Here is a 24,777-nt window from a genome sequence, read left to right as displayed (position 1 = left end):
TCATAGCTTGCTCTTTTCTTTCCAAACAGCCTAGTTTCTTATATTATATGACCTTTGCACCATCACCTGACTAAGCACCAGTGTCTGCCCACTACTGAAAGGCACTACACTACGGATACTGTGTGGGGTTTTCCTGAAATGAAATAACAACGACAAAGGTATTATTCTTGTTGGGCTAAAACAGACCAGAAGGAATATGGTTGGTGTGGATGGCGGAAGCATTGCACAATAAGTTAATACACTTTGACAGGCACTATTGGAACTCTAAGGAGTGCATGTTCCTTCACTTGCTCACTTCCATTTCTAGAAACAGAGAAAACTATGGGTAATATAAATTCTCAAGGGTGTTCAAAAGTAGGCCTAAGGTCAGGAATACATATGCATAGCAGTTAAGGGAATTTAAATTCAACTCCCATTGGTTTCTAATTCATCTCAGTCATTGAAACTTGATGAAGTGCCACTGAGTTATCTGAAGGAAAGCAGATAGTGCATTGTGAAAGAGCTGATGTCATCCTTGGAGCTGTCAAGCCCTCCACATTTGGGAAAGTGATTTGTTTTAAAAGGAAAATGTACAATCATGAAAAGTACAGTTCTTAGATTTACTTACATTCTCTCCCATGAGCCTGGTGATTTATATGCATCGCTTTTCTTTCCTTTCTCGTTTGGCGCTCACTGTCAATATTTTCATTTCAAAAGAATGTGCATTTATTTAAGCTCAAATGCAGGGCAAATGCTGCTCTTTATTATTTGTGGAGATATATGGAAAAAAAATCACCTCATAAACTTGAAGATATAGCTGACATTAGATAAAAGGAAGAGTCTAGATTCATTTTCAATCTCTAACATTTTAAAACAGTTATTCACAGAAGTCAGTACTATATTCTAACTTGTCCAAGAAGCGACTCAAATACAGTCCTTGACTTCTAAAAATGAAATATATCTGTAACATAAACAACTCTTTATTTCAGCCAGAAGATCATAATGGAAGGTGGTACTTGAGATGATTTTTCCCCCTTTATTATCTACTTTTCCTTTGAGTATGGTGCCAGATTTGATAAGAGCTGAGTTACTTTTTGGAAGTTTTTATAAAATAATATAAAACCAAAGACTTGAGATGAATTTGAGTAGTCCGAGTAGTTTTGATTGCCCGTTTAAATCACTCTGAACTTGGATAAGTGTAAAGACTCAAGCAGACATTTCTTCAACTTACAATCACCAGAGTCAAATCCAAGCTTTCTCATGTCTCACTTGACCAGCAATCATTAGCTCTATCAGTGAAGTACTTCTTAGGTATATGTTTGTGTGCCTGTGCGTGGAGTATGTGCATATGAACCCAGGTGCACAAAGAGGATGGAACTCACTCTCTCTCTCTCTCTCTCTCTCTCTCTCTCTCTCTCTCTCTCTCTCTCTCTCTCTCTCTCCCCACCCCCAGTATTTTTAAGGTCTACAACTGCTTTTGTTGTGCCACTACACTGTCTAGATTCTTGAGTATATATGTGAGTATGAGAGATAAAATGTCTGTCCTCAGAAACATGTTTTCAACAGGAGAAGAAAATAACAATTTAAAAAAAAACTATAATGAGCAACTATGATATGTGCTCTAAAGGAAAGGCAGGCGTAGAATATAGGTGAAGCAACAGAGCTCCCAGCGCACAGCACTGACCACATTCAGCAGTTTCTCTCCATTATTCCTTCCTGTACAGTTTTTTTTTTCCCACTCTCCTTTTCCATCTTGAGTGCACCCTGTCTCAAACTGCTTGTATGGAACAATGATTAAAGAGGGAAGATAGCATGGGCATCTAAACCCACTACACTAAAGGGAGAAGTCAGCACTGGCCCAGTGCTTCTTAAGAAACATGTGAAAAAGCCACGCCCACACCTCTAACCTCAGAAGTCAGGAGGTATACAGAGCTCTGCGAGTTCGTGGCCAGCTGAGTTCCAGGCTAGCCAAAGTTACATAGTGAAATGTCGTCTCAACAAAACAAAACAAAACAAAACAAAAATTAATGTGAGATACATGATCTACTTTTATAACACCCCTTATTTAGAAATAAGGGTAGATTTCATGACAGGATGGGAACCCCCAATGGATAGACCCTTTTGTTATTATGGATCAAGAGTATTAGAATTACTTATGGAACCCAAGAGCATTTCCAGCACAGCCAGCTGAAATATTATATGCTCAATGCTCATCCTAGCAGAGGGTCAGAAACACCAGGAGAGGGCTGGGCAGCCCCGCGCATGTCTGGGACAGTCCAGGCTGATGAGAAGATTATAAAGCTGACTCCATCGAACACAGAAACTCAGTGTCTATCTCTCACTAGGATAGTGCACTACATCCACTTCCCACCCACGGCAATTGCTGATGAGTTTTATGTATCTTATAGCTATAGGTGAAACATGAAGTATGCCCACATAGTCTCAAGCACTGAGGAGGAGTTGCCAGCTGGTGTGATATTTCAATGAAGTGAGTGCTGGTGTGTGTGTGTGTGTGTGTGTGTGTGTGTGTGTGTGTGTGTGTGTGTGTGTGTGTGTGTAGCTGGAGAAGTAGGTAGCTAGGGTGAACCCTTGGACTATCATCTTGCCCTGGCACCTTTCCCACACACCCCACCCCACTTCCTGTCTGCAGTGAGGAAATGGAGGTGAGCCCCTGTACCACATGCTTCCACCTCTGTAAGGATTTGCCTGAGTACACAGGGAACATGAAATGAAGCCTTTGTGAACTAAAAATCTATTTCTTTAAGTTGTTCCTGGCAAGCCTTCTGTCACAGTGACAAAAAACAAAAACAAACAAAACCAAACACCTGACTGTTAAGCCAGTCCCCAAGATGTTTCTAACAATTTACACTGGAGATATAGATGTTCCCGTGAATTCTATAGAGTAACTAACATTTTTAATGTTTTATATCCAATTTATAGCCATGCAGATACAAATCAGGGAGGTGATTCTGAAGTCTGAGGTGCGGGGTCAGCTGCCTGTCAGGTCTCTAGGGCACCTGAACAGTGCTGTTATCTCTCCTGTACTCTGGCCAGGCTCTCCACAGCCACAACCTATTGCCAATTGTCTGTGGCTCTGGTGGCCCAGGCAGGATGGTAAGGCTGAGCCTACCTGGTGGAAGCAACAGTTTCTAGGTCTCAATGTGAGCAGCCCCTCATATTCTCCTTTTTCATCTCTGCTGTTTCTCCTTGAACATGGACTGCTTCAGGAAGACCTCACACCTGAAGGGGACACAGCGGGCTCTAGGCCAAGAGCTCTTGCAATGCTGTACAACCCACACCCATGGTCTCTGGCTCACTTTTCTAGCACCTTCCTGGTTGTTCTGCACCTTCCACACCTCCTGCTCTGCCAGCTATTCCTGGGCCTGGAGATTACAGGTGGCCCCGTGTTCTGTTGTGGGGGGTCAGCCAGTGGGGACATTTGGTACAGAAGTAGAAAACAGATGAGTCCAAGAAGACCTTGTTTGCAGTTTCTCTTTCTTGGCTGGTGTGGAACCTCTTGTATACCGATGTGTGATGCACATATCTTATGCTTAAGCATATCCTGGGCAGCTGGCTTTTGGGCCATTTGCCTCTGGAGATGGTCTCGTAAACTGCATGAAAACTTTCCGTTGTGTTGTCTCTTCCCTCAAGCAGCAAAGGGCAGCTTAGTCTCAGTGCTCGCCCACCCAGCACTTTAGGAAGCTTCTCAGATCATCAAAGATGTCGCCACCTGGAAGATGCCACATTGGGAGGGAGATGGGCTGTGGAGAGGCCAGAAGATGAGTAGCAAACACGTAATTGTGAGACAGCTGCTCCTTGCATCTTAGCAGTGGCCACCACGCTCGTCCTATGTGCTGTGTACCTTGTCCTTCTGATGTGGCCACTTTCTTATGGCTGTCGTGGAATGAAGGTTAGCATGGTGCAGGGTACGCAGGTCAAGGACTAGTGTCCTGCTCTGGGAGGAACGTTCAATGAGACAGGTGCGTCACTTGCTCCATGGCTGTAGGCACATCCTTGGCTTTCTCTGAATCCCGGCATTTCCCTTTGTAAAGGAAGGGAGGTGATAGCGTGTTCTGCAGTTGGCGCTGTGGGCTCGAGTGTGGCTTGGAGTCTCTGCTCCCCCTGATTGAAGGAGGCCTGGCTAAGATCTCTTCTTTGTTGAGGAACTGAAGAACTTTAGCCTTTCTATCTCTGTGCTTCTGGAATGCTTATATGAGTGTTTGGTTGGCTCACCAACAAACGAGGTGCCTGACTTCAACTAGTCCAGGGATCCGAAAGGACGTCGGACCCCAGAGCACCAACTGCAGAGCTAGTTAATCCACTCTCTCGATGAGTTCTACCCCACTGAGTTTTCAAACGGGAAGGAGTAAAACATCTGCTTCACCACTCACTGTGCACTCAGTAGACTTCAATCTGCACCTGAAGCAATGACAGCAACTGTATTGTACCCTTACAGTCACCTTCCTTATTCTGTCCTTGGTCTTCAAGGATTACTTGACAGATGAAATTAGCCCCGGAGAATGGGCCTTCGAATCTGGGGGGGATGTGTGTTTGTGTGTTTGGGTGGGGCAGGGTACTCTGACACCCAACTTCTGCCCAGGTGTGCCTATACATATGCTTGCAGGGGATTGATTTGTGGATCACTACCCTGGCTGATGGCCTCTCTGCTTGGCACTGAACACTCAAGTCAACTCCACTTCCAGATGAGCAGGCTCTTTGTGGCCTTGTGGTGAGTCACCTATCAGCCAACTGAGTGTCCACGAAACATCTTGACAAGGAAGCCATAATTGCAAGAAAGGACTGAAATCCTAGCAAATCTGCCTTACTTTTGTCACTGCACAAAGACTGAAAAATAAAGTGATATGCATGGTTGTGAGTGTGCGTGAGTGTGTGTGTAGGGGTCAGTGTGTGTAAATGGCCCGCAAGAGGGGGAAAGCAATTTACAGAATGAGAAAAACTTCTTGCAAATCATATAGGTGGTAAACAGATGACAGTTTAGGAACTCTAAAAGCTATAGAGTTAGAAATCCATAAAGGGGCTGGAGAGACAGCTCAGTGGTCAAGAGTATATGCCGCTCTTCTGGAGGACCCAGTGTGCACATGGCAGCTCCCGACCATCTGTAACTCCAGTTCCAGGGGACCCAACACCCTCACACAGACATACACACAGGCAAAACACCAATGCACACAAAATAAAAAGAAACAAATCATTAAAAAAAAAAAAAAGGAAAAAGAAAAAAAAATCCATGTAACTCACCAGAAAAACCATAACTAAAACCCATTGAAAAAGAAGATAGAAGACTTGAAAAGACATTTCTCCCAAGAATGGTGTAGCTGTGGGCTAGCGGAGCAGGAACCATGCAGCTGCAATGAGGCAGGTCACACAGGGTGACTAGGCCCTGGAGGGCGCAGGGCCTTGCTGTGCCATGCCCAGGGTTCACAATGCTGCACCGGGTGTTTACACATTTGCTTGGGGAGCAGACCTTGAATTAAGTGTTCTTGCTGTAACTGAAAACGTTTAGGGGGTGCGGAAGCAATGAAGAGCAGAAGTTAATAGAGAATCCAGACAGTTTCAGAGGACCTGCAAAGCTTAAGAAATTTCCTCTGAACGAACTAATAAAATAGGCCACTCCTGGAGCATTACTCATGGAAAACAAGAGCACACACATGTAATAATATCACAAAAACAGGCAGCGGGATGACCTTGTAGCATCACTACGTAGGAAGGTTAATAAAGGTCAAACAGCTTTGCAGAAATAGGAGCCGGCAATTCCCCACAGCTTAGTATTTTAAATTCATTATTATTACTTTTTTGAGACACTTTCTTACTGTTTCCAAGGCAGTCCTCAAACTTGCTCCATAGTTGAGGATAGACACAGAACTTTTGATCCTCCTGCCTCCACTTCCTGAGGTCTGTGCTAACAAGTGTGCCTCTGCACACCAGGCTTATGCAGTGCTGGAGAGCAACCCAGGGCTTCATGCACACCAGGCAAATCCCTTACCAAGTGAACTGCATGCCCGGCCCTACACTTCGGGGGAAGGGGGGCAGGGCGGAGAAGCTATATTTAAAAAGGGTTTGTTGTTGTTTTTAAAGAGAGGGTCTGTACTAGGGAGCCCAAGATGGCTGGGAACCCACTCTGTAGATCAGGCTACCCTCAAAGCTGCAGCACTCCTGTTACTGTGGCCTCCTCCTGAATGCTGGAACGACGGTTATACCTCACCGTGCCTGGTTTATATGGTGCTGGGATTTGAACCTAGGACTTCACAGAACAACCTTGTTTGGAAACAATGAAATTCCCCCAACGAACGTCACACTTAACAGTGTGAACTTTGAACGTTTTCTCTCTGAGACTGGGACAGAGACAAGCAGACATGGCATCACCATGATCAATACCAAGGGCAGAATGTGAGGACGAAAATGCAGCAGAAGGCATAGGGATGAAGAGGAAGAAACAAACTTCCATCCTCGCAGCTAAGCTCTCTTACTGGCATACAAACGATCAAACCACTAGACTTGAGTTTAACAACAACCCTGACCGGACACAAAACCAAGATTCAGCTAAATGTCTAAAACTCAACAGCAGGGCTGGGGTTGTAGGGCAGCAGTGGTCTGACTTTCATCCTTAGCAAATCCTGCCTCAAAAAAAAAAAAAAAAAAAAAATCAAGCAAACTCAAAACCCACTTTGTACCTCCTGCTCGCTAACAGAATTCAGAAATAAAAGGAATTCCTATACGAGGCACCTAAAAATGATTAACAATGTGAAAATAGCAGCGCTTGGAAGCAGCCCCTCAGAGAGAGTGGAACCAACGGAAAAAAAACACTTTGCTCATGAAGAGGACAATCTGTCACCACTGAAAAGCCCCAATCTTACTATTGCTGTTTTCTATGTGTAAATCTACTTTGCTTTCATTCTGTTATACCTCAGAGCCAAGAGTAAATGATTAAACATTTATAAACGGCCTAGTACGAGGGATTGAACCTTTGTCGAACTAGAATGCTGGCAAACACTTGAATTGTAAGTAAAAATTCTACGAAGTGGAAATCAAACATTTTACATTTAACACGAACCTTTAAAAAAAAGCATTTTATTCATCTATTTGTGTGTGTGTGTGTGTATGCATGTGCCACCTCGTGAGTAGGCTGTCAATAGCCTTAGGGAGTCAGCACTGTCCCTCCACTATGTAGCTATACTGCGGACAAATCAAATACTCAGCTTGCTTTCTCCTTTGTGCTCAGGTCAGGGCTCCATCTTATAGAGTGGGCGGTCCCTCCCACCTCAGCTAACTTCTGGACAATCCCCTCCAGATACAGGAAGAGGCATGTCTCTTCAGGGTTTCCAGAGTCAAGTTGACAAACAGTGCTAATCATTACGGCATGCGCAAGCAAAACGTTGAGGATACCCTAAAAATGTGGATGAGGCCCCTGGTTAAGCAACATGTGTCATTATGTTGAAGTGGTAGGTTCGTGTCATATAATGCAACCATTCATAAAATTGTTAGAAATTATTAAAATTAATGCCTATATAAGCTTGTATTAAAAATTAACTTCAAATTCATGGCCCAAATCCTGTAAGAATGTGTTTATATGGGTCTATTAATGAACAAAATCAAGAGAAAGAGAGAACTATAAAAGACACGCTAAGGCTTGGCAAGGCTTATTTTAGGGTGGCCAGAGAGTGTTCTAATATTATTTTTACTGCTGTCTTTGAACTCTGTGTTTCAGTCCTTCTACTCTCATGCATTTCTTGTGTAAGAGCGACAGGTAGCTCCCACTGCCTCCTGGGCCAGCTCCCACCTAGTGGGGCTGGTATAACCCTTCCCTACATGTTTTCTCTCTGTCCCCGAGCAGTCCTGAGTGTGCCTATACATTCCTGCAGTGATCTTATCTCCACCCACGACTTCCCCAGACGAAGAGCAGCTCACTCCTTTCGGCTCGGCGGCAGGCAGCCTTTGGGAGCTGGCCCGCCTGCATTCACGGCACCTCAGACTCCACGGAAACGAACTGGCGAGCAGTCAAGTATAGCTTATAATATCTTACTAATGTTGCCTTCATCTGTTATTTGAATTTATTTAAGCCTGTTGAATGCTCTTATTTCCTCCAGCTAGCTGCTAGGCTGCTCCATGTTTCTCATAAAGCCAGGGAAACAGACTGTTTCTGGCAGTTAGAATAATGCCTTCTCCACCTGCCCCCCAGCCCCAGGCACCAAAGAGTTCCTTCTCCTAATTCCCCTAGTGCCTGTTCATATGTTTGGCTACAGGGCTAAGGAGAATTCAGGGTGCAGCTGAGCAACTAGCCCCTAGATAGGGAAGCAGACTGGCTCTCCGGGTCAGCCGTTTGTTGTCTTGAGAATCATGACAAGAGGGAAGAGGCGCACGACAGGACAGAGGAGATGCTGTGAGAAGGGAAACAGGGTTGGAGACATGTAGCATGGAAAGAACTCGATCCTCAGGGACAGATTAGAGGGACAGCCATCTCCTGGGACCACTGGGGCAGAGGTCAAGCATCATTAGAGCCCTGTTAAATTCTGCTCAGCCACTGGAAGTGTCTTGTCTGACATTTCTTTTCCTGTTCTATTCCCTGTAATTGGATGAAATGTGCACAGTCAGCTTCCTGACCGACAGGCCAGCCTCCTGCCCCTCCTGCCATGCCTTCCCAGTCATGGCAGCCTGTTTCCCCTCTGGAACTGTGAGCCGAAGTAAACCCTGTCTTCTCCAACATGCTTTTCAACAGGGTGTTTTAATCTCAGACACAGAGAAGTTTAAAACCATGGCTTAAATGTCTTGCTTTAGGGCTGGAGAGATGGCTCAGTGGTTAAGAGCACTGTCTGCTCTTCCAGAGGTCCTGAGTTCAATTCCCAGCAACCACATGGTGGCTCACAACCATCTATACCCTCTACTGCTCTCTTCTGGGAGGCAGGTATACATGCAGATAGAGCACTCACATACATAAAATAAATAAAATATTTTTTAAAAATATCTTGCTCTACCAGAATTAAAGGAAAGTAATCAAAAGTGGGGGCAGCTAAAGTGTAGATATGTGCTCTGGGTTGAGTGTGTCCCTAAGGGTTCAAGTATCCTGAAAGCTTGATTCTCAGTAAGGTGGGGCTGAGATGCAACCATTAAGAGGAGGGGTTTAGTGCAAGGTCATTCAACTGTGGTGGGCCAATGCTGCCCTCTTCACGGGCTGATGTCCTTCTTGACTGTCAGTAAAGATGTTGTTGGCTCTTCTGTCTTCTCTCTGGCTTCTAGGATTACCACCTGGTCACCTCTCTCATATACACTCCTAGACGCCACCCACCATGTGACACAGTCAATGGGGATCTCACCAGAGCTGAGCAGATGCCAATGCTGCTAGCATAAGGCCCCAGTCTGCCTAGTGACCTCTGGTGTCATCACCTGCCGCCACCACTAGAGGGGCACAGGATAAAAAGGGAAACCTGCCACCCTTTGCTCCGTTTCTCTCTGTCCCCCTGGGGTGCCCCCTCTATCTTCTCTCCCTATGCTTCTACAACAAATCTTACAGCGTGTATGTTGTGTGGCGCATATTTTTAAAATGCCATGCTTAAATCTCCACAATGATAAGCTGAATTTATTCACAAATTACCCAGCCATCCCCACTACCCCAAATACCCAGGTTATAGCAATAGAATGCAGTGGCATTAATGAAGAGTTATCCCATAGTGTTGTGCAGAAAGGAGTTCAGTGAGGCCCTCGGTCAAATGGCTTAACTCCCCGAGACTGGGCGAGTCCAGACACTCCATCAGCCTCTGTCCTCTGCCGCCAATTACCCTGGTTTCTTCAAACATATAACTGGGGCCACGGGACTTGGCTAGTGCTGTGTAGCCAAGATCCATGGTGAGGATTAATTAGCATTTTTAAGTGCTGTGGTTTTGGTTTGGTTTCTGTGTTTTCTCAGGAGGAAAGCCAGGTCACAACGGAGAGGTAGCGGCAAAGGTTTGATGGATGTCACTTGAGATGTGCTGTGTGGAATGGGTGAGACGGGACATACAGCTGTGGGGCTGCCGAAGGCATTAGGAAAGCCACACTTCCAAACAAACTGCAGGGCTCCCCCAGAGTCGGGGAAGAAGCCTGGGAACCTCTGAAAAGTTAACCAGAGAAAAATAACACGCTCCTGGGCTCTGTGAGGGAGGGCACTGAGGGACCCATGGCAAGGGAAGCGTGACAAACTCAGGTGAGGACTACTGAGAGAGAGTGCGCGCCATGCGAGCATGCACCAGGTGTGCGAGCATGCGCCTTGTAAGCCGAGGATGAGCTGTGAAATAAGCCCCCTGCTGAAAGAGAAAGAACTTAAGGGAGAAGGCAGGGTCTGCAGGTCTGAGGCTGACGGTGGAGATGCCTAGTTACACGTTGGCCTCTCTGCCCGACACAGTGTCACCGCTTTGCAGAGGGCACCATCGATCTCCACAGAGCCTCGTGTAGCTTTCCAAACTTGACCCCGACTCATTATTTCTGACTATGGAAGTGACATATACTCCTCACTGGAGCTTAAAACTGTAGAAACGCATAAAGTAGAAACTGCGGCTTCCCTCCCAATCCCAGCAGCCACATTATAACTGGTATTTACGACAGACGAATCTATTTACAGGACAGTTCTGTAGCTGCGCTCAATTCATCAGTGACAAAAACAGACGACTGGAAGGACTTATGCCAGGCTCTCAAGAAATGAGTCATGGTTGTTATTCAAACCCAAGTCTGACGCTCCAAAAACTCTACACCACGCATGCGCTGATCCTGCCTGCCTCAACGTTCCTCCTTCTGAACCCTGAGTGTAATAGTACAAGGCAGGGCATGAGCAGGGTGTTCAGGGTCAGCTCTGCAGTCAAAAGCAAACCATCACCCAGAGTGACATCACTACAAGAACCATTCTCCCAGCCTCCCTCAAACAGAGCACACCCCAACATGCCCTCACTGAGGCGAGGCACTTGTCACTAAAGTCGCCTCTCCCCCCCAACCCCCACCTGTGAAATCGGTGAAGGACAGGAAATGGGAGAGGCCTGGAGTGTGTAGTTGTGTCAGCGAAGGAGCCCTGCATTCTTGCTTCCATTGTGTAAGAGCTATGAGGGACCTAAAGCCTCAGTTTCACCTTCTGGGTTAGAAAAAGTGTGTGTGTGTGTGTGTGTGTGTGTGTGTGTGTGTGTGTGTGTGTGTAGGTGGGGGTGGGGGGCAGACTGATTACCCAGGTGCCTCTAGAACTTTGTTGTTTTACGTAACAATGCACGGTATGTGAGCTGGCACAGGCTGCCCCACTTAACATGCTCTTCAGAAAGATGGAAAGTCAACTTAGCTCATCTAAGAACGGGAGAAATCATAGCTCTCGCTAGATTTGCTCTAGTTGAAGTGACCTGATGGTAACAGGCTCACCAATCAGTGCACATACTTTCATACAGGCAAAGCACTGAGCAAGCATCCTAGGGGATGTCTGACCTCCTCAGAGCTTATGTCTCTGGGAGGCAAACAGGTGAGCACTGATGCGCTAAAGAGAACAGGGTCCTCAGACTCCCCACAGATAGATGTTGATGGTCTAAATATGATTGATTGTACGTATTCCCCAATTTCAGCCCACACCCAAGATAGTAAGTGAGGACAAAGTGTTAAGCAGGCAGAGGTTAGGAACCTTGGGAGCCATGGAGGATGGACCCCCGTTCCTCATGATTGGCTTTGGACCCCATCTGTTTTTTGATGACACTAGAAAGGAAAACATTACAACTGCCTCTCCTTAAGCCTCCTAGTTTAAAAAAAAAAAAAAAAAAAAAAAGGAATACCTCTGGCCTCGAGTGGACACAGCATTCTGATCTCCTCCAAAGATCAGAACATTATGTTCTGTGTTGTCTCTTCCCTTAAGAGTTAACCCAGCTGGGCCTGTCAGTCATGGCCAGTGTCTACTAACCCAGGAAAGCTGATTCACCTAATAACACACCAAGGAGATGGGAGGAATAATTATCCCCTTAATGAGGTAATGCACTTACTTACACTTTGCCCACAGACCCTCCCCTGATGAAGTTGCTTGCATTTCATTACTGCTAAGCTTGCCTGCTTTTTGAGTCCTTAACTCAAAAAAGTATAATTATGGGCTGGAAAGATGGCTCAGTGGTTAAGGGTCCTGAGTTCAATTCCCAGGAACAACATGGTGGCTCACATCCATCTATAATGAGATCTGGTACCCTCTTCTGGCATGCAGGTGTACATGCAGGCAGAACACTATATACATAATAAATAAATAAATCTTTCTTTTTTTTAAGTATAATTTTTCCTCCTTTTTCTGTGCCTGCTTTCAAATGTCCAGGCATGCCGTCCCTGGCAGTCCGCTTTCTCACTCCTTCTCCACTCTTCTGTCATGCAGCTGCTTGCCGGCCTCCACTTAGAAACATGCCCGCTCTCATGCACCCTAACTCAGAGGCCATGACTCTCCCTCCTCCTTTTTCTCCACCTGCCTCCATCCAGCAGCTGCCAAAATCTATAGCTAGAATGCTTTTTTGTTTTTCTTTCAAATTCTAGTAAAGCGGTTCCAGAGCTCCCTTCGGAGTCTGCCTGTATTAAGGAGCCTAAGGAGGGAGCCCCAGTTTCCCTGGTAACAAACCAGCCTGGTTGTTCCCTCTACTCTGGAGAGGGGGTGGGAAGGAGCAACTGATAAGCCCAAGAGCTTCTGAGGGAATGTGGGGGTTCACGGAAGACAGGGCTCTGTGGAAAACACCTAGTGCCTGCTCATATTGTTCATGAGGAAGAGGAAAAGCAAGAGCAAGCCCATCTATCAACCCAAGCAAGTCTGTTACTTTTTGTTTGTTTTGTTTTGTTTTGTTTGAGACAGGGTTTCTCTGTGTAGCCTCAACTGTCTTGGACTCACTTTGTAGACCAGGCTGGTCTCGAACTCACAGCGATCCGCCTGCTTCTGCCTCCCAAGTGCTGGGATTAAAGGCGTGCGCCACCACAGCCCCGCTAGTCTGTTGCTTACAATGCTTCTAAGGGCTTCATTTCTGTCAATTCATTTGTGGCTATGGCAGTGGTGACATTACTGCTTAATAACAGGCGTGCCCTAGCAGGGTGTTCCTTAACTATACTCCCCCAAGTCTGAGGATCAGTCTGGAAGGCACCAAAGATAGAGCCATCTGTGGCTCTGACTTAATATTTTCTCAGAACTGCATTGAGTTTTTCCCTGCAAATAACTGCATAGAAAAGAAAGCAGGTTTGTGTCTCCATAGCAAAGAGCAGCAGGCCTCAAAGACAGCTTTTTTTCTTTTCTTTTTTCAGATTTTGACTCACAGCAGCCTGAAGTGACTCAGATGCTCTGCGTGAGAAGGAGGTGGGCATGACGCTGTCTCCAGACAAAGACAACAGAGAACACCTCACTTGTGTCAACCACGGTTCTATGTTGCTGCAAAGGTCCTGAGGTGGTAGGGAAGGCCATCACCACATGGGTTTCTTTATAGGAGGCATGAAGGACAACAGAGGCCAAAAACTGTTCCTGGATTAATGACTGCCATGATGAGGCACATCTACCAAATACCATGCCGTGAACATCCTTACAACTGAGGGGTGGAGGTCTCTGTCCTGACTTTCACACCCTCACTAACCTGCATACTGAAGGAACCTCTTGCCCATATCGCTATTTTGCTAGGAGTACTTCCGGGAGTACAGCCAACAGTGAGGGCAGGTTGCAATAAGAACCCTGCTGTAAACAGGGCTGCGCTGGCCACGCAAGAATCTGGTTCTAAGTTGTCACCTCTAATGCCAAACTAAGACGGTCCACAGCCCCTTGTTGGAAGCACGTTCCAGACATCCTGGATCAGGGTTATATGAGAAGTTCTAAAATCCACTCCTGCTGGTTCCCACTGCTCTGCAGATACCCTGGGAGAGTTTGATATTCCTGGAATAGGCCATGTCTCGTAGGTATATGGGGCAGGGGGCGTTTAGAATTATTGTAGCCTCACAGAAGCCAATCACAGGGCCTCTGTGCAGCTGATAAACATAGTCTCTGCCACCTTCTAGAAAGCTCTCCTAGATCAATAGCTATAGTAAGTCACCTACATAATTTACATGTTTCCACTTTAAAAAAAAGGAAATGGATGAAGTTATTAATAATAAATTCAACTTAACATGTTCAAAGTACTGTCATTCCAACATGTACGCATCATATGTGTACCTAGTCTTTGAAGTCAGATATGTATTGTATACTTAGCTCTGGCATCCCAACCCACAATTGGCTATGTTTTAAGTGCTCAGAAGCCACGTGTAACCAGTGGCTACCACAGTGGACAGCACGAATCTAGCCTATCCTGGCTGTCTCCCATGTCTTAAGCCCTACTCTTGCCTCTATCACAGTGTAAGTTTACTCCAATAGAAGATATATCTCTTGACTTTTATCAGGGCACTTTACTTTTCCAGGTTTAATGCATCTCCTTGAGTTTGGTGGTAATGGTGTTTGGGTTTTAAAAATCGGCATGCCGAGCATCAGGTTTCATATGACATTTTAAAACATACTTTGTTTTTTTCTGTCTATCCCTCTATTCCTCCATCACCTACACTCTTTCTCTTTCTCCTTTATTATTTAATCCTCTTTCCAGTTTCATGATCTATACCCACACTCACATATCCATATATCTAAACATTAAAAGCTAGGCTCTGCATATGAAAGAGAATATGCCATCATATGACTCTGGGTTACATTGCTTAATATAATAATTTGCAGATTCACCCATTTTCCTGGAAACTTCATATTTTTGATTGCATCTAATCTCTCCAACAATTGTGATCAAGAAATGATCAGTGAGTGCTTACCAAGCGCTGGGCATTTGTGTGAACTGATGAGGGCCAAAACACAAGGAACTCATGGATCTGGACATTCAGACCCTTTGGGTCAGTAGGAAATGTATGTCCAACTGGACTATGTGAGGGCTGGGCAATGCCTGGAAAGGAGGTGGTATGGACCCCACGTGAGCGCAGGGAATGTGACAGCACCCCCTGAGGAACTGACAAGGCTCTGGTGGGCAGTGGAAACAATGAAGTTCAGTAATTCCCAGGACTCTTAGGACGCTCACACCTGGGAGATGTGCAGGCTTTCTGCAGCACCTTGCCAGTCTAACAAGATGCTCACACAACCCCAGAGGCGGCCAGTGGCTTGCTTGATGGTGAATCTTCTGGGAAAAGGTTCTAGAACTTTTAGGTGACATAGGCAATGACAGGACATCAGCAGGGGAGAGGGGGCTCAGGGGTCCTGTGGGCTCCTGTTACACACAGCCAGCAAATGGCGGAGCCAGGATTTACTAACGCCACAGAATACTGACGCAACTATGAGATAACTAGAACACGTGTCAGGAAGAAATGTTTGTCTGAACCGCAACTCCAATTAGAATCACATTATCTACTAAAACAAAACTGAACATCTAACACGGCAGCAACTGCTAGGTACTCACATGGCAAACCATCAAAAAAGTCCGGATCGATGTTATGCAGGAGCTCCACTCTCGGGGATGGGCTTCCTTCACTGGAAAATAATTTTTAAGAAGTGTTAGTTTCTTCTCAAATGCAAATGAATTATTTTATGACTTCCTTTCCTGGTGCCTATGGAAAATAACAAATCTGCCAGTTAACAAACTTATCATAATTCGGATGTATCCAAAAGCTGTGGCTGGTGGGGATCTTCATGGGGTCATTTGTCTATACTGTGATAATCACCGAATGCACCACATAAAAAATGTCACTGTTGGGTACAGGATGACACCAGGGCTATATTTAAATGTGGCCATTCTTTCTAGAAAAGGCATAGAGCTCAAGTGGAGACGTCATACTAACTGCATAGAAAGAAACAAAGAAGAAAAAACAACTTCCAAAACGGAGGCACCACAACTGCAGAAGCAGTGACTCCTCAATATTAGCCCTGCCACAGCCTTTAAACCTTTCTCAGAGCCAAAGGGACCACAGATTTATTTAAAAAAATAATCAATGGAGTCAGGAACTCCTGTGGCCCAGGCTGACTTGGAACTTGCTGTCTAGCAAAGGCTGGCCTCGAACTCCTAATCTTCCTGTAGAAGTTCTGCGGTTGCATGTTTGTGCCTCCATACCTGGATCACAGATTTAATAGAAATATGCGTTAAATACACACCTTTAAAGCTTTTTTTTTTTTAAAGGACACATAACCACGGTCATAACCTATATTGACCAAAGACCAAACTGATGTTCCTTAATGCAATCCACTCCTGTGACAGGAGAGAAATTACGTTACAAGTTACTGAAAGAATATTGAAGCCGGGCATGGTGGCACACACCTTTAATCCCAGCACTCGGGAAGCAGGGGCAGGCGATTGCTGTGAGTCCGAGGCCAGCCTGGTGTACAGAACGGGTTCCAAGACAGGGTTTCTCTGTGTAGCCTTGGCTGTCCTGGACTCTCATTGTAGACCAGGCTGGGCTGGAACTCACAGCTATCCACCTGCCTCTGCCTCCCTGAGATCTGGGACTAAAGGCGTGCACCACCATGCCTGGCTGTAACCTTCTATCTTTAAAACCAGAACTGCCTGGAGTATTCAAAAATATTAGGCACAAGCAAATGGAAAAAAAAAAAACTTGTCTAATAATTCTGGAATTTGATGTGTTGTTAATTTTTTCTCATTTCAGCATTTGCAAGAGCTACAGATATTTCAAAATAAGTAAACTTAATAAGATGGTGTGGCCTTCTATAACTCAAAGGCTGTGGACAATTCTCTCTGACTACTCCTTGAGAAAGTCTTCACAGGCAGAATTCTCATGACGCCAACAGGACCCCCAAGTCCCCAGCTGCCATAGTGTGTTATGATTTGACTTTTAAAATATGCTAATCCAGATATTTTAGTGAGGATGTGGTTAAGAGATATGCCAAGAAAATATAATACGTGACAAGTGACTAAAACAATGACAAACATACTTAGGAACTCCAGATTATTAGAAAAAAAAATAGATCGACATTTAGAATTGTAAAATATAAATATTGGGTAGTCTCATCTTAAAAAAAAACATGTAAAATCTCAAGACAAGCTTATATAATATTTCACATGAGCTATCCCTTAGGAAAGGGATGGAATTTATAAATCCACATTTAAAGTGTTTAGAAACATTTCAGCAATAGTCTAGAAGAGTATGCCCGACACCCAGGGCATCCATAGCTTCTTCACAAGAATGCTGCTTGTACAAGTCAGACTCTGGTACTACCTAAATGGCAACTGCCTTGCCAGTAAACAAGAATAGGCTCTTCCATGGCCAGAAAGGAGACTCCCAGAGCAGACAGGTCCCAGAGATACAGGGAGAGGGGAAGCTTTAAAAGATGCACACGGGCCCTGGGCTCCGTCCTAGCATCACACAAACGATGTTGCCATGCATAGGGAGGCAAGGTGGTAATTGTGTAAATGTGGAAAAATAGACACCAAACTGTTAACTGAAATGAGGAGCAAGAACGGTGAAACTACAGAGGACTTTTGCTTTCTGCTGTGCTTTTTTATATGTTTTTTTGTTTGTTTGTCTTTTGAGACAGGGTTTCTCTGTGTAGGCTTGCCTGTTCTGGACTCACTTTGTAGACCAGGCTGGCCTCAAACTCACAGCTATCCACCTGCCTCTGCCTCCCGAGTGCTGGAATTAAAGGCGTGCGCCACCATGCTGGGCTCTGCCGTGTTTTTAAACAGTTAGCAAATATAAGCATAATTAAGAATAGGTATACTGAGCATTTGGGAGTTTGGGGAAGAGAAATGTAAGTTTGAGGTCAGCCTAATCTATATAACACCCCCTGCCCATCAACAACAGCACCAGCAGCAGCAACAGCGGTAACAACCACAACAAATGTATTGTCTGTGGAAGTGTCTAGGATGCCACCAACAGAACACATATAACAGTAACAAAGTGAAAACTCAGAAGCCCACACGTTCTAAGAGGCTTAAGACGGGACAGTTATCCATGTCAACAAATGCAATGTATGGGTAGTGTTAGAATGGGTTCTTGGAGCTTTGTAGCTTTGCTGTACTCTACCTATTTATAAACTATCACAGTAACCGACTGTGCGGTTTCCCTCTCAGGAGTCTTGGAATTTCCTTGCAGGTCTTTGAACAAGACTGCATTCGTCTGTAGTTGGAGATAGGGTTGCACGCTATCACGTTCCATTGCTGAATTTACTTCCTTTGTCTTCAGTAAGGGGCTCGGGGTCTACAAGGCTTAGGATTGGGTGGGGGGGGGAAGGTTGGTGAGAGTTAAGAGGAGCAAGAAGAGAAGAAGGAAACACCAAGGGAGGAGGAAAGAAAACATAGCGGAGGGGAAAGGTGTGGGAAAGGTCGTGTAGTTTCCGTTCAGAGTTACAAAGAAAAGTATCAGCACAGATGCGTTAAAACAATTCTCTTCCTTTTTAAACAGCATCATGGGGCGTAGTAGAATGGGCGCCTATAATCCCAGTAAACTCAGAGACTGAGGCTGAAAAGACCATAGGTTGAAAGTTAGCCTGAGCTACATAGCAAGACCTCAGTTCAAAAAAAAGTAAAACCCAAACCAAAATCCATCCGACCAATTTCAGTAGAAACTGGAGGCTGAGCACGTGCGTGTTTCTAGAAGACAGCCATGGAACTGTGGGTGGGGCCCTGGGATGGGACGGTGGTGAATTGAGAAATCTCAAAGACTTCTGCAAGCCCTATAATGCTGCCTGGGAAATAACAGAGAGTGAATACTTGTAAAAGAAAATAACCAGTGGCCCAAGGGCATACCTGAGTTACAGATATGATGGTATAAACTGGGCCATGACTTCTGCATTTCCTTTATAAAATAGTCGGATGGCTGTAACTTCAATGTCTAAGACATGTAATGATCTCTCTCGTATGAGAGAGCGTCTCTCATTTTAGAGAAAAACAGTGCTCACTCAGCCTGCTTGTTATGGGCTATGTAGTTTAAAAGATGGGATGTGTTCTGCTACCTGCGAATCTTCCTTATCTGGAGGCATTTGAACAGGTAGTGAACGTCTAGTGTACGTAACCCTGTCTTCAGTGAGCTATGAATTCCATCTGGGAAATCTCAATCACCACTGCTGATGTTTGTGGGAAATATTTTGTCCATGATCATATACCTGGGCGTGGGTAAATCAACAGTATGGTTGCTTTGATCACAGTAGAGCCTGAGGAACAGGACTGTGCCGTGCTTACCCCCTGCTGGGCCACTGTGTTAAGTTGACAAAGAACTATGGCAAGAAAAAGGGCAGGATCACTTTGTTCCCCCTTTAACCACTTAATGACAGAGGACCTGCCTCTCAACCATGTGTTTCACCCATGCCCCAACCACCAAACTAGGACTAGTCTGGGTTTTTGATTGTTTTGGCAAGGCTGGATTGAATACGAGCAAGTAGCCCAGATACATACTTTAAAACACTTGCCACAGGCTGGGGGACAGGGGGGTGGGGGAGGATTGCTCAGCAGTTCAGAGCGTTTGCTACTCTTGTAGAGGACCCAAGTTTGGTTTCTAGCACTCACACTGGGTAGCTCTCAACCACCTGTAACTCCATCTCCAGGTGATCTAATTCCATCTTCTAACCTTCACATATATGTGTGAACACACACACACACACACACACACACACACACACACACACACTGAATAATAATAATTATTATAAATGTTTAAAATACTTGAAATGTATTAATATCATTTAATTTTCAACACCACAGACCCAGCCTTGGCTAGGGTGTTAGGGTGATTGTGTAGGTTGGCCCAACCTTGGCTAGGGTGCTAGGGTGATTGGTTAGGTTGACCCAACCTTGGCTAGGGTACTAGGGTGATTGGTTAGGTTGACCCAACCTTGGCTAGGGCGCTAGGGTGATTGGTTAGGTTGATCCAACTTTGGCTAGGGTCCTAGGGTGATTGTTTAGGTTGACCCAACCTTAGCTAGGGTACTAGGGTGATTGTTTAGGTTAACCCAACCTTAGCTAGGGTGATTGGTTAGATTGCTAACAGGACCCCTCTTTGAGCAAATTTTGGAAATGGGGTTGACACTCAGGCTGATGGACCTCCTAATCTCCACTCCTAATCACTATGCTATACTGTCTCCTCAGTGAAATGTTTACATATGGCCTCAGGATCTCTTTGAGTGTGTTATGCCACTTATTTCTATGATTCCACAAACAAATACCTTATGTAGGCTAGCTTTATACGTCAACTTGACACAAGTTAGAGTTGTTTGGGAAGAGGAAAACTCAGCTGAGAAAACATCCCGGCAGATTGTCTGTAGACAGCCTGTGAGGCATTTTCTTCACTAATGATTATGTGGGAGGGCCCAGCTCACTGTGGATGGTGCCATCCATGGGTAGGTGGTCCTGGGTGCTCTACAAAAGCAGGCTGAGCAAGCCGTGGAGAACAAGCCAGTGAGCCGCACCCTTCCATGGCCTCTGCATCAGCTCCTGCCTCCAGGTTCCTGCCTTGAGTTCCTAAAGTTCTTCAATAATGAAATAAACCCTTTTCCCCCCATCTTGCCTTTCGTCATGGTGTTTTATCACAGCAGTAGAAACCCTAACCTCTAATTGCAAATCCTCCACTAACAAACACGTCAATCATTTACTCCATTTTTTTCTCATATGACTGACAACATGGTATGCCGTTGTCATGGGTGACACTTCAAAAGTTCATTTAAATTCACCCTTAAAGTTCACATTTTCTATATATTCATTTTTATTTGACATGAAGATGAAGAGACACTGACCAGTGACTACTTGTCTTAATACTTTCTAGGACTCTACAGTTTCAGACATCAAGGTCACATCACTGTCCCTTGACGCACTTTCCAGCTTTGCCAGCCTTTGACTTCCGCTGTGCTTCCTGTTGAAGGGTGAGGCAGAAAACCCTTCCCACAGATAAATGAGACGTGACTACAGCACACTTCCTTTTAACGCTAGCTGCTGAGCATCTGTCACAGAAGACACAGCCCAGAAGACACTGCCACATTTTTAGAAAAGGAATTAGCAAGGGCAAGAGTTTCTGAGGAGAAAATGTTGAAGGAAATGAACAAGCAAAATCCAAACCAGCTGCTGCTAAAACCACGAAGAGTCCTGCAAGGGTGATTTCCACCCATGCGTGAGCAGGGACACCCTCCTCCTCCTCCTCCTCCTTCTCCTCCTTCTCCTCCTCAGTGCTACTTCTAGCTTCTGAGCGTTTCCTACATCCAGGCTTTGTGTTGTGCTTTCATATATGCACTTCCTAGATTCTCATGTGAATGCTAATAAGACAGGTGCCACTGTGCTCACGTGTTATTTTAACTAATTGAACTTTCTTTCTTTCTTTCTTTCTTTCTTTCTTTTTTTCAGAGCTATGGGTTGAAGCAGAGCCCTCCTCGTACGTGCCAGGCAATTGCTGTACCATTGAACTTGAACTGCAGTTCCAGCCTGTGCCGCATCTTACACACGATGAAATTGATGCCTGAAGATATTAGTAAGTGCATGAATAATAAACACAGGAGATGAGATTTGAACCACAGCTGACCACAAAGTACACATTTGAGACCATTACACTTGGAAAATCGCTAGCAGGACTTATTTTATTCACTGTACACATGTGAGTGGGTATTGGCACTGTGCAAAACCCATGTTTCTTGAAAAGCCCTGTAACATGCAAACATTACCATGAGAAAAGAGGTTAGACATGGGAATTATAAAATTTAGACAAAATTTGGTAAGGAAATGTAAGTTGAATTTATTTGCTAGAGGATGGAGAAATATTTTTGCGCTGGCATGTATTTTTACTAAGGAGTTTATTACGTTTTAAAAGTAGACAACTCAAGACAAAAGTAATTATCAAGACACCATATACTCCTAGTACAATTTTTTCTTGTTGCTTACTAAAAAATAACGGGTCAGACTCATGGGTTAGTAGCAGGACAAGCCATAGGGGATGCATTTCCCTTTTCCAATGTCCATTTTAATACTCATGAAGAATTTTTAAAAGATGAAAACTGGCAGCAGTGTTGGCAACTAGGCAGGAGACCTGCTGCCAAATACCTCAGGGGATATTAGTAACGCCAACACTGATGAGACTAACAGCATTTTTTATTTTTTATTTTTTGGTTCTACAATAAGAATCAAAATCTGATCCAAAGAAAGTTTAAAAAAAAAAAAAAAAGACATCCACTTTGTCTATCTCTTATTTCACCATGTAGAGGCCACACGAGACAAAAATGGGCAGCGATTGCCTGCAACCCATTCTCAGAGATGGTGGCTGTGCCCATCCTCACAGAGGACAAACGGTGAAAGAACAAGGAAGAGATGGCATGCTGTGCAGCTTCCTAGGATGGTATAGAGATTAGTCTGCGTGGCAAGACACTTAAGTATAGCATGCTGCAAGAATGCAGCAGGACACAGTTACCAGAGATGGTAATGAATAAGGGAATCCAAAAACCAGCCCAGTGACCAGGCATGGTGGCGCACGCCTTTAATCCCAGCACTCCAGAGGCAGAGGCAGGAGGATCTCTGTGAGTTTGAGGCCACTTAGGTCTACAAAGTGAGTCCAGGACAACCAAGGCTACACAGAGAGAAAGCCTGTCTTGAAAAACCAAACCAAACCAAACCAAAGCAAAAACAAAAACCAAACAGCCAGTCAACACTGCTCCTGAACCTAAGGCTCGAGGATCATGGAAGATGGGAAAGAAAGATGATAGGAACCAGAATAACATGGATTTTGCTGTGAGATTGAGTCTCCAAGGAAGGAAGGAAGGAATGTCAGATGCTGCACCCATGAAGTCCCTCCAGGCCATGGCGCCCTGACCATGAGTTGAATAAGAGCCATAGCAATAGACATACTAACGTAGACAGGGAAAATCTCATGAGGCCTCAATCCTACAAAAAAAAAAAAAAGAAAAAAACAAACAAACAAACAAAAAATCTATAGGCAAAATAAGACATGCTGAGAGCAGAAGAAATAGTCCTCCCCAAGGAAGAGCCATCAAGTGATTATCCAATACCAAGTGGTCAGACGTTCAAGTAGCATAACAGTGAAGTCTATGTTCATGTATTTAGGGATAAACAGGCACTCACACATATGTACATAAACAACAAAGGAAAAAAGAGGCTGCAAATCTGAAAGGGAGCAAAGGGGAAGGCAGTACAGGGGGTGGGGCTTAGAGGGAGAAAAGGGAAAGGAGAAATGATGTAATTATATTTCAATCTCAAAAAAATTTTTTAAAGGAAAAAAATAGCAAATCATGTCTTGAACGGTTTCTTATCACTAAATGTACACTTGATTGTCTTTGAGTCCCATGAGTAACCTTTCATCTAAAGTTTCTGATTCTGTTTTGAGAGTGGTGAAGAAAAACCCAAGAGCACAGGAATTTCTACACTTCCACAGAATGACGATGGCTATATACGTTTAAATATTTTCATGCAGCCCCCTCCAAGCCTCATAAGAAAGAATACCAAGCCTACAGCACCCCAGGGGACTGGGCACCATTTGAGCCGAGGTGGAAGTAAGGAATTATCACCCAGGACATGGAGAGACAGGCCTGCACCCACCTAAGGTACCGTCAGACCAGGACGATGACAGAGAGCATAGGAACAGGAAGGGATTCCAGATCACTTCTGATAAGAAAAAAAAAAAAAAAGAAAGTCCCACTTTAAGTGACAAAGTGCTAACACTGATTTAACAGTGGATCTAAGACTCTCTGAATGTTGGGTAGTTGGGAAAAAAAAAGTGGCGAAAAGTGCAGGAAAAGGTGGCAGTGATGGACCAGTGCCATGCTGAGAGGAGAGGTAGAAGAAGGGGTATCTTTTGGAAGATGGGTGGCAAAGGGGAAGTGGGAAGTGTCTGGGGAATGGGTTCTACTACATGTCAGCCTGTCAGCAGGTCAGGGGAGAGCCGACCACAGCGAGGAGGCAACGTCCATCACAGAAACCATCTGGCTCCACTGCAGCAATGCAATTTTCTTTTCTGTTTCTTTCTTGGTTTTTAAAATGGGGTCTCTCCCTAAAGCTGTGTAACCCAGTTTGCCTTCAAACTGGCAGTGATCTCCTGTCACAGCTTCCCAAGGGCTGGGATGACAGGCTTGGGCCACCACACCACGCCCTGAGGTTTCTTTTGAAAATTGAGAAAGAAGTCAAACTACCCAAATCCCATGCTAGCAGGGATTTGCCAGGTCTAGGGCGGAAAAATGGACAAGGCAACAGATAAGCATCTGCCACGAGTCCCAAGTTTCCAGGGAAATTTAAAAACTATAGCAAACGAGAATTCAAAACTTTTGGCAAATGAGAACTACTTTCCCACTATGGAAAGAAAGTCACAGGCGGAGGAAAACTGTCACATGATATTTCAGCATGGAGCAAATATAATTAACTCAGTAACTGTCAATATTTAAAAGCAGCAGGGTCACTCCCTAGTCTTATGGGTAGAATTAAGCATAAAAACAGCAGGAACTGAAATTTCAAAACCCAGGTACTGACCTAAGAGAAGAAACTGGAATGAAGAAATAAACAAGCAGGCCCGCATGATGGCTTATTCCTTTAATATCAGCAGGCAAGGGGCTGGAGTAGCGTGGATACAGCCTGTTTGAACCTAACAAAGACTGCAGAGAGTCCCAGGAATCATGGCATATGCTCTATCAAAAGAAGGAGGAGGAGGAAGAGGAGGAGAGGAGGAGGAGGAAGAGGAGGAGGAAGAGGAGAGGGAGAAAGAGGAAGAGGAGGAGGAAGAGGAGGAGGAGGAGAAAGAGGTAGAGGAAGAGGAAGAGGAGGAGGAGAAAGAGGAAGAGGAGGAAAAAGAAGAGGAGGAGAAGTTAACTAACTGTACTCAATGGATCATTTAAAAGATGGAAGG

At 44.8% G+C, this 24,777-nt stretch overlaps 1 protein-coding gene and 1 non-coding gene across 2 annotated transcripts in view; both read right to left on the bottom strand.

The window, feature by feature from the left end:
- Arsb (arylsulfatase B) overlaps positions 1–24,777 on the bottom strand; it is a 139,338-nt gene that overhangs the window by 37,347 nt on the left and 77,214 nt on the right. Inside the window, exon 6 of the mRNA XM_051172240.1 lies at positions 15,408–15,478. Coding sequence (XP_051028197.1) covers positions 15,408–15,478 — 71 coding nt within the window. The remainder of the gene's footprint in view (positions 1–15,407; positions 15,479–24,777) is intronic.
- On the bottom strand, positions 17,141–17,270 carry LOC127212529 (small nucleolar RNA SNORA24). The gene has a single exon (XR_007833570.1). It is a non-coding gene; the product is annotated as a small nucleolar RNA SNORA24 (small nucleolar RNA).

Source organism: Acomys russatus, chromosome 30 (genome assembly GCF_903995435.1).
Source record: "Acomys russatus chromosome 30, mAcoRus1.1, whole genome shotgun sequence".
In the NCBI taxonomy this organism is placed as follows: domain Eukaryota; kingdom Metazoa; phylum Chordata; class Mammalia; order Rodentia; family Muridae; genus Acomys; species Acomys russatus.
This window is presented reverse-complemented; position numbering and strand designations above follow the sequence as displayed.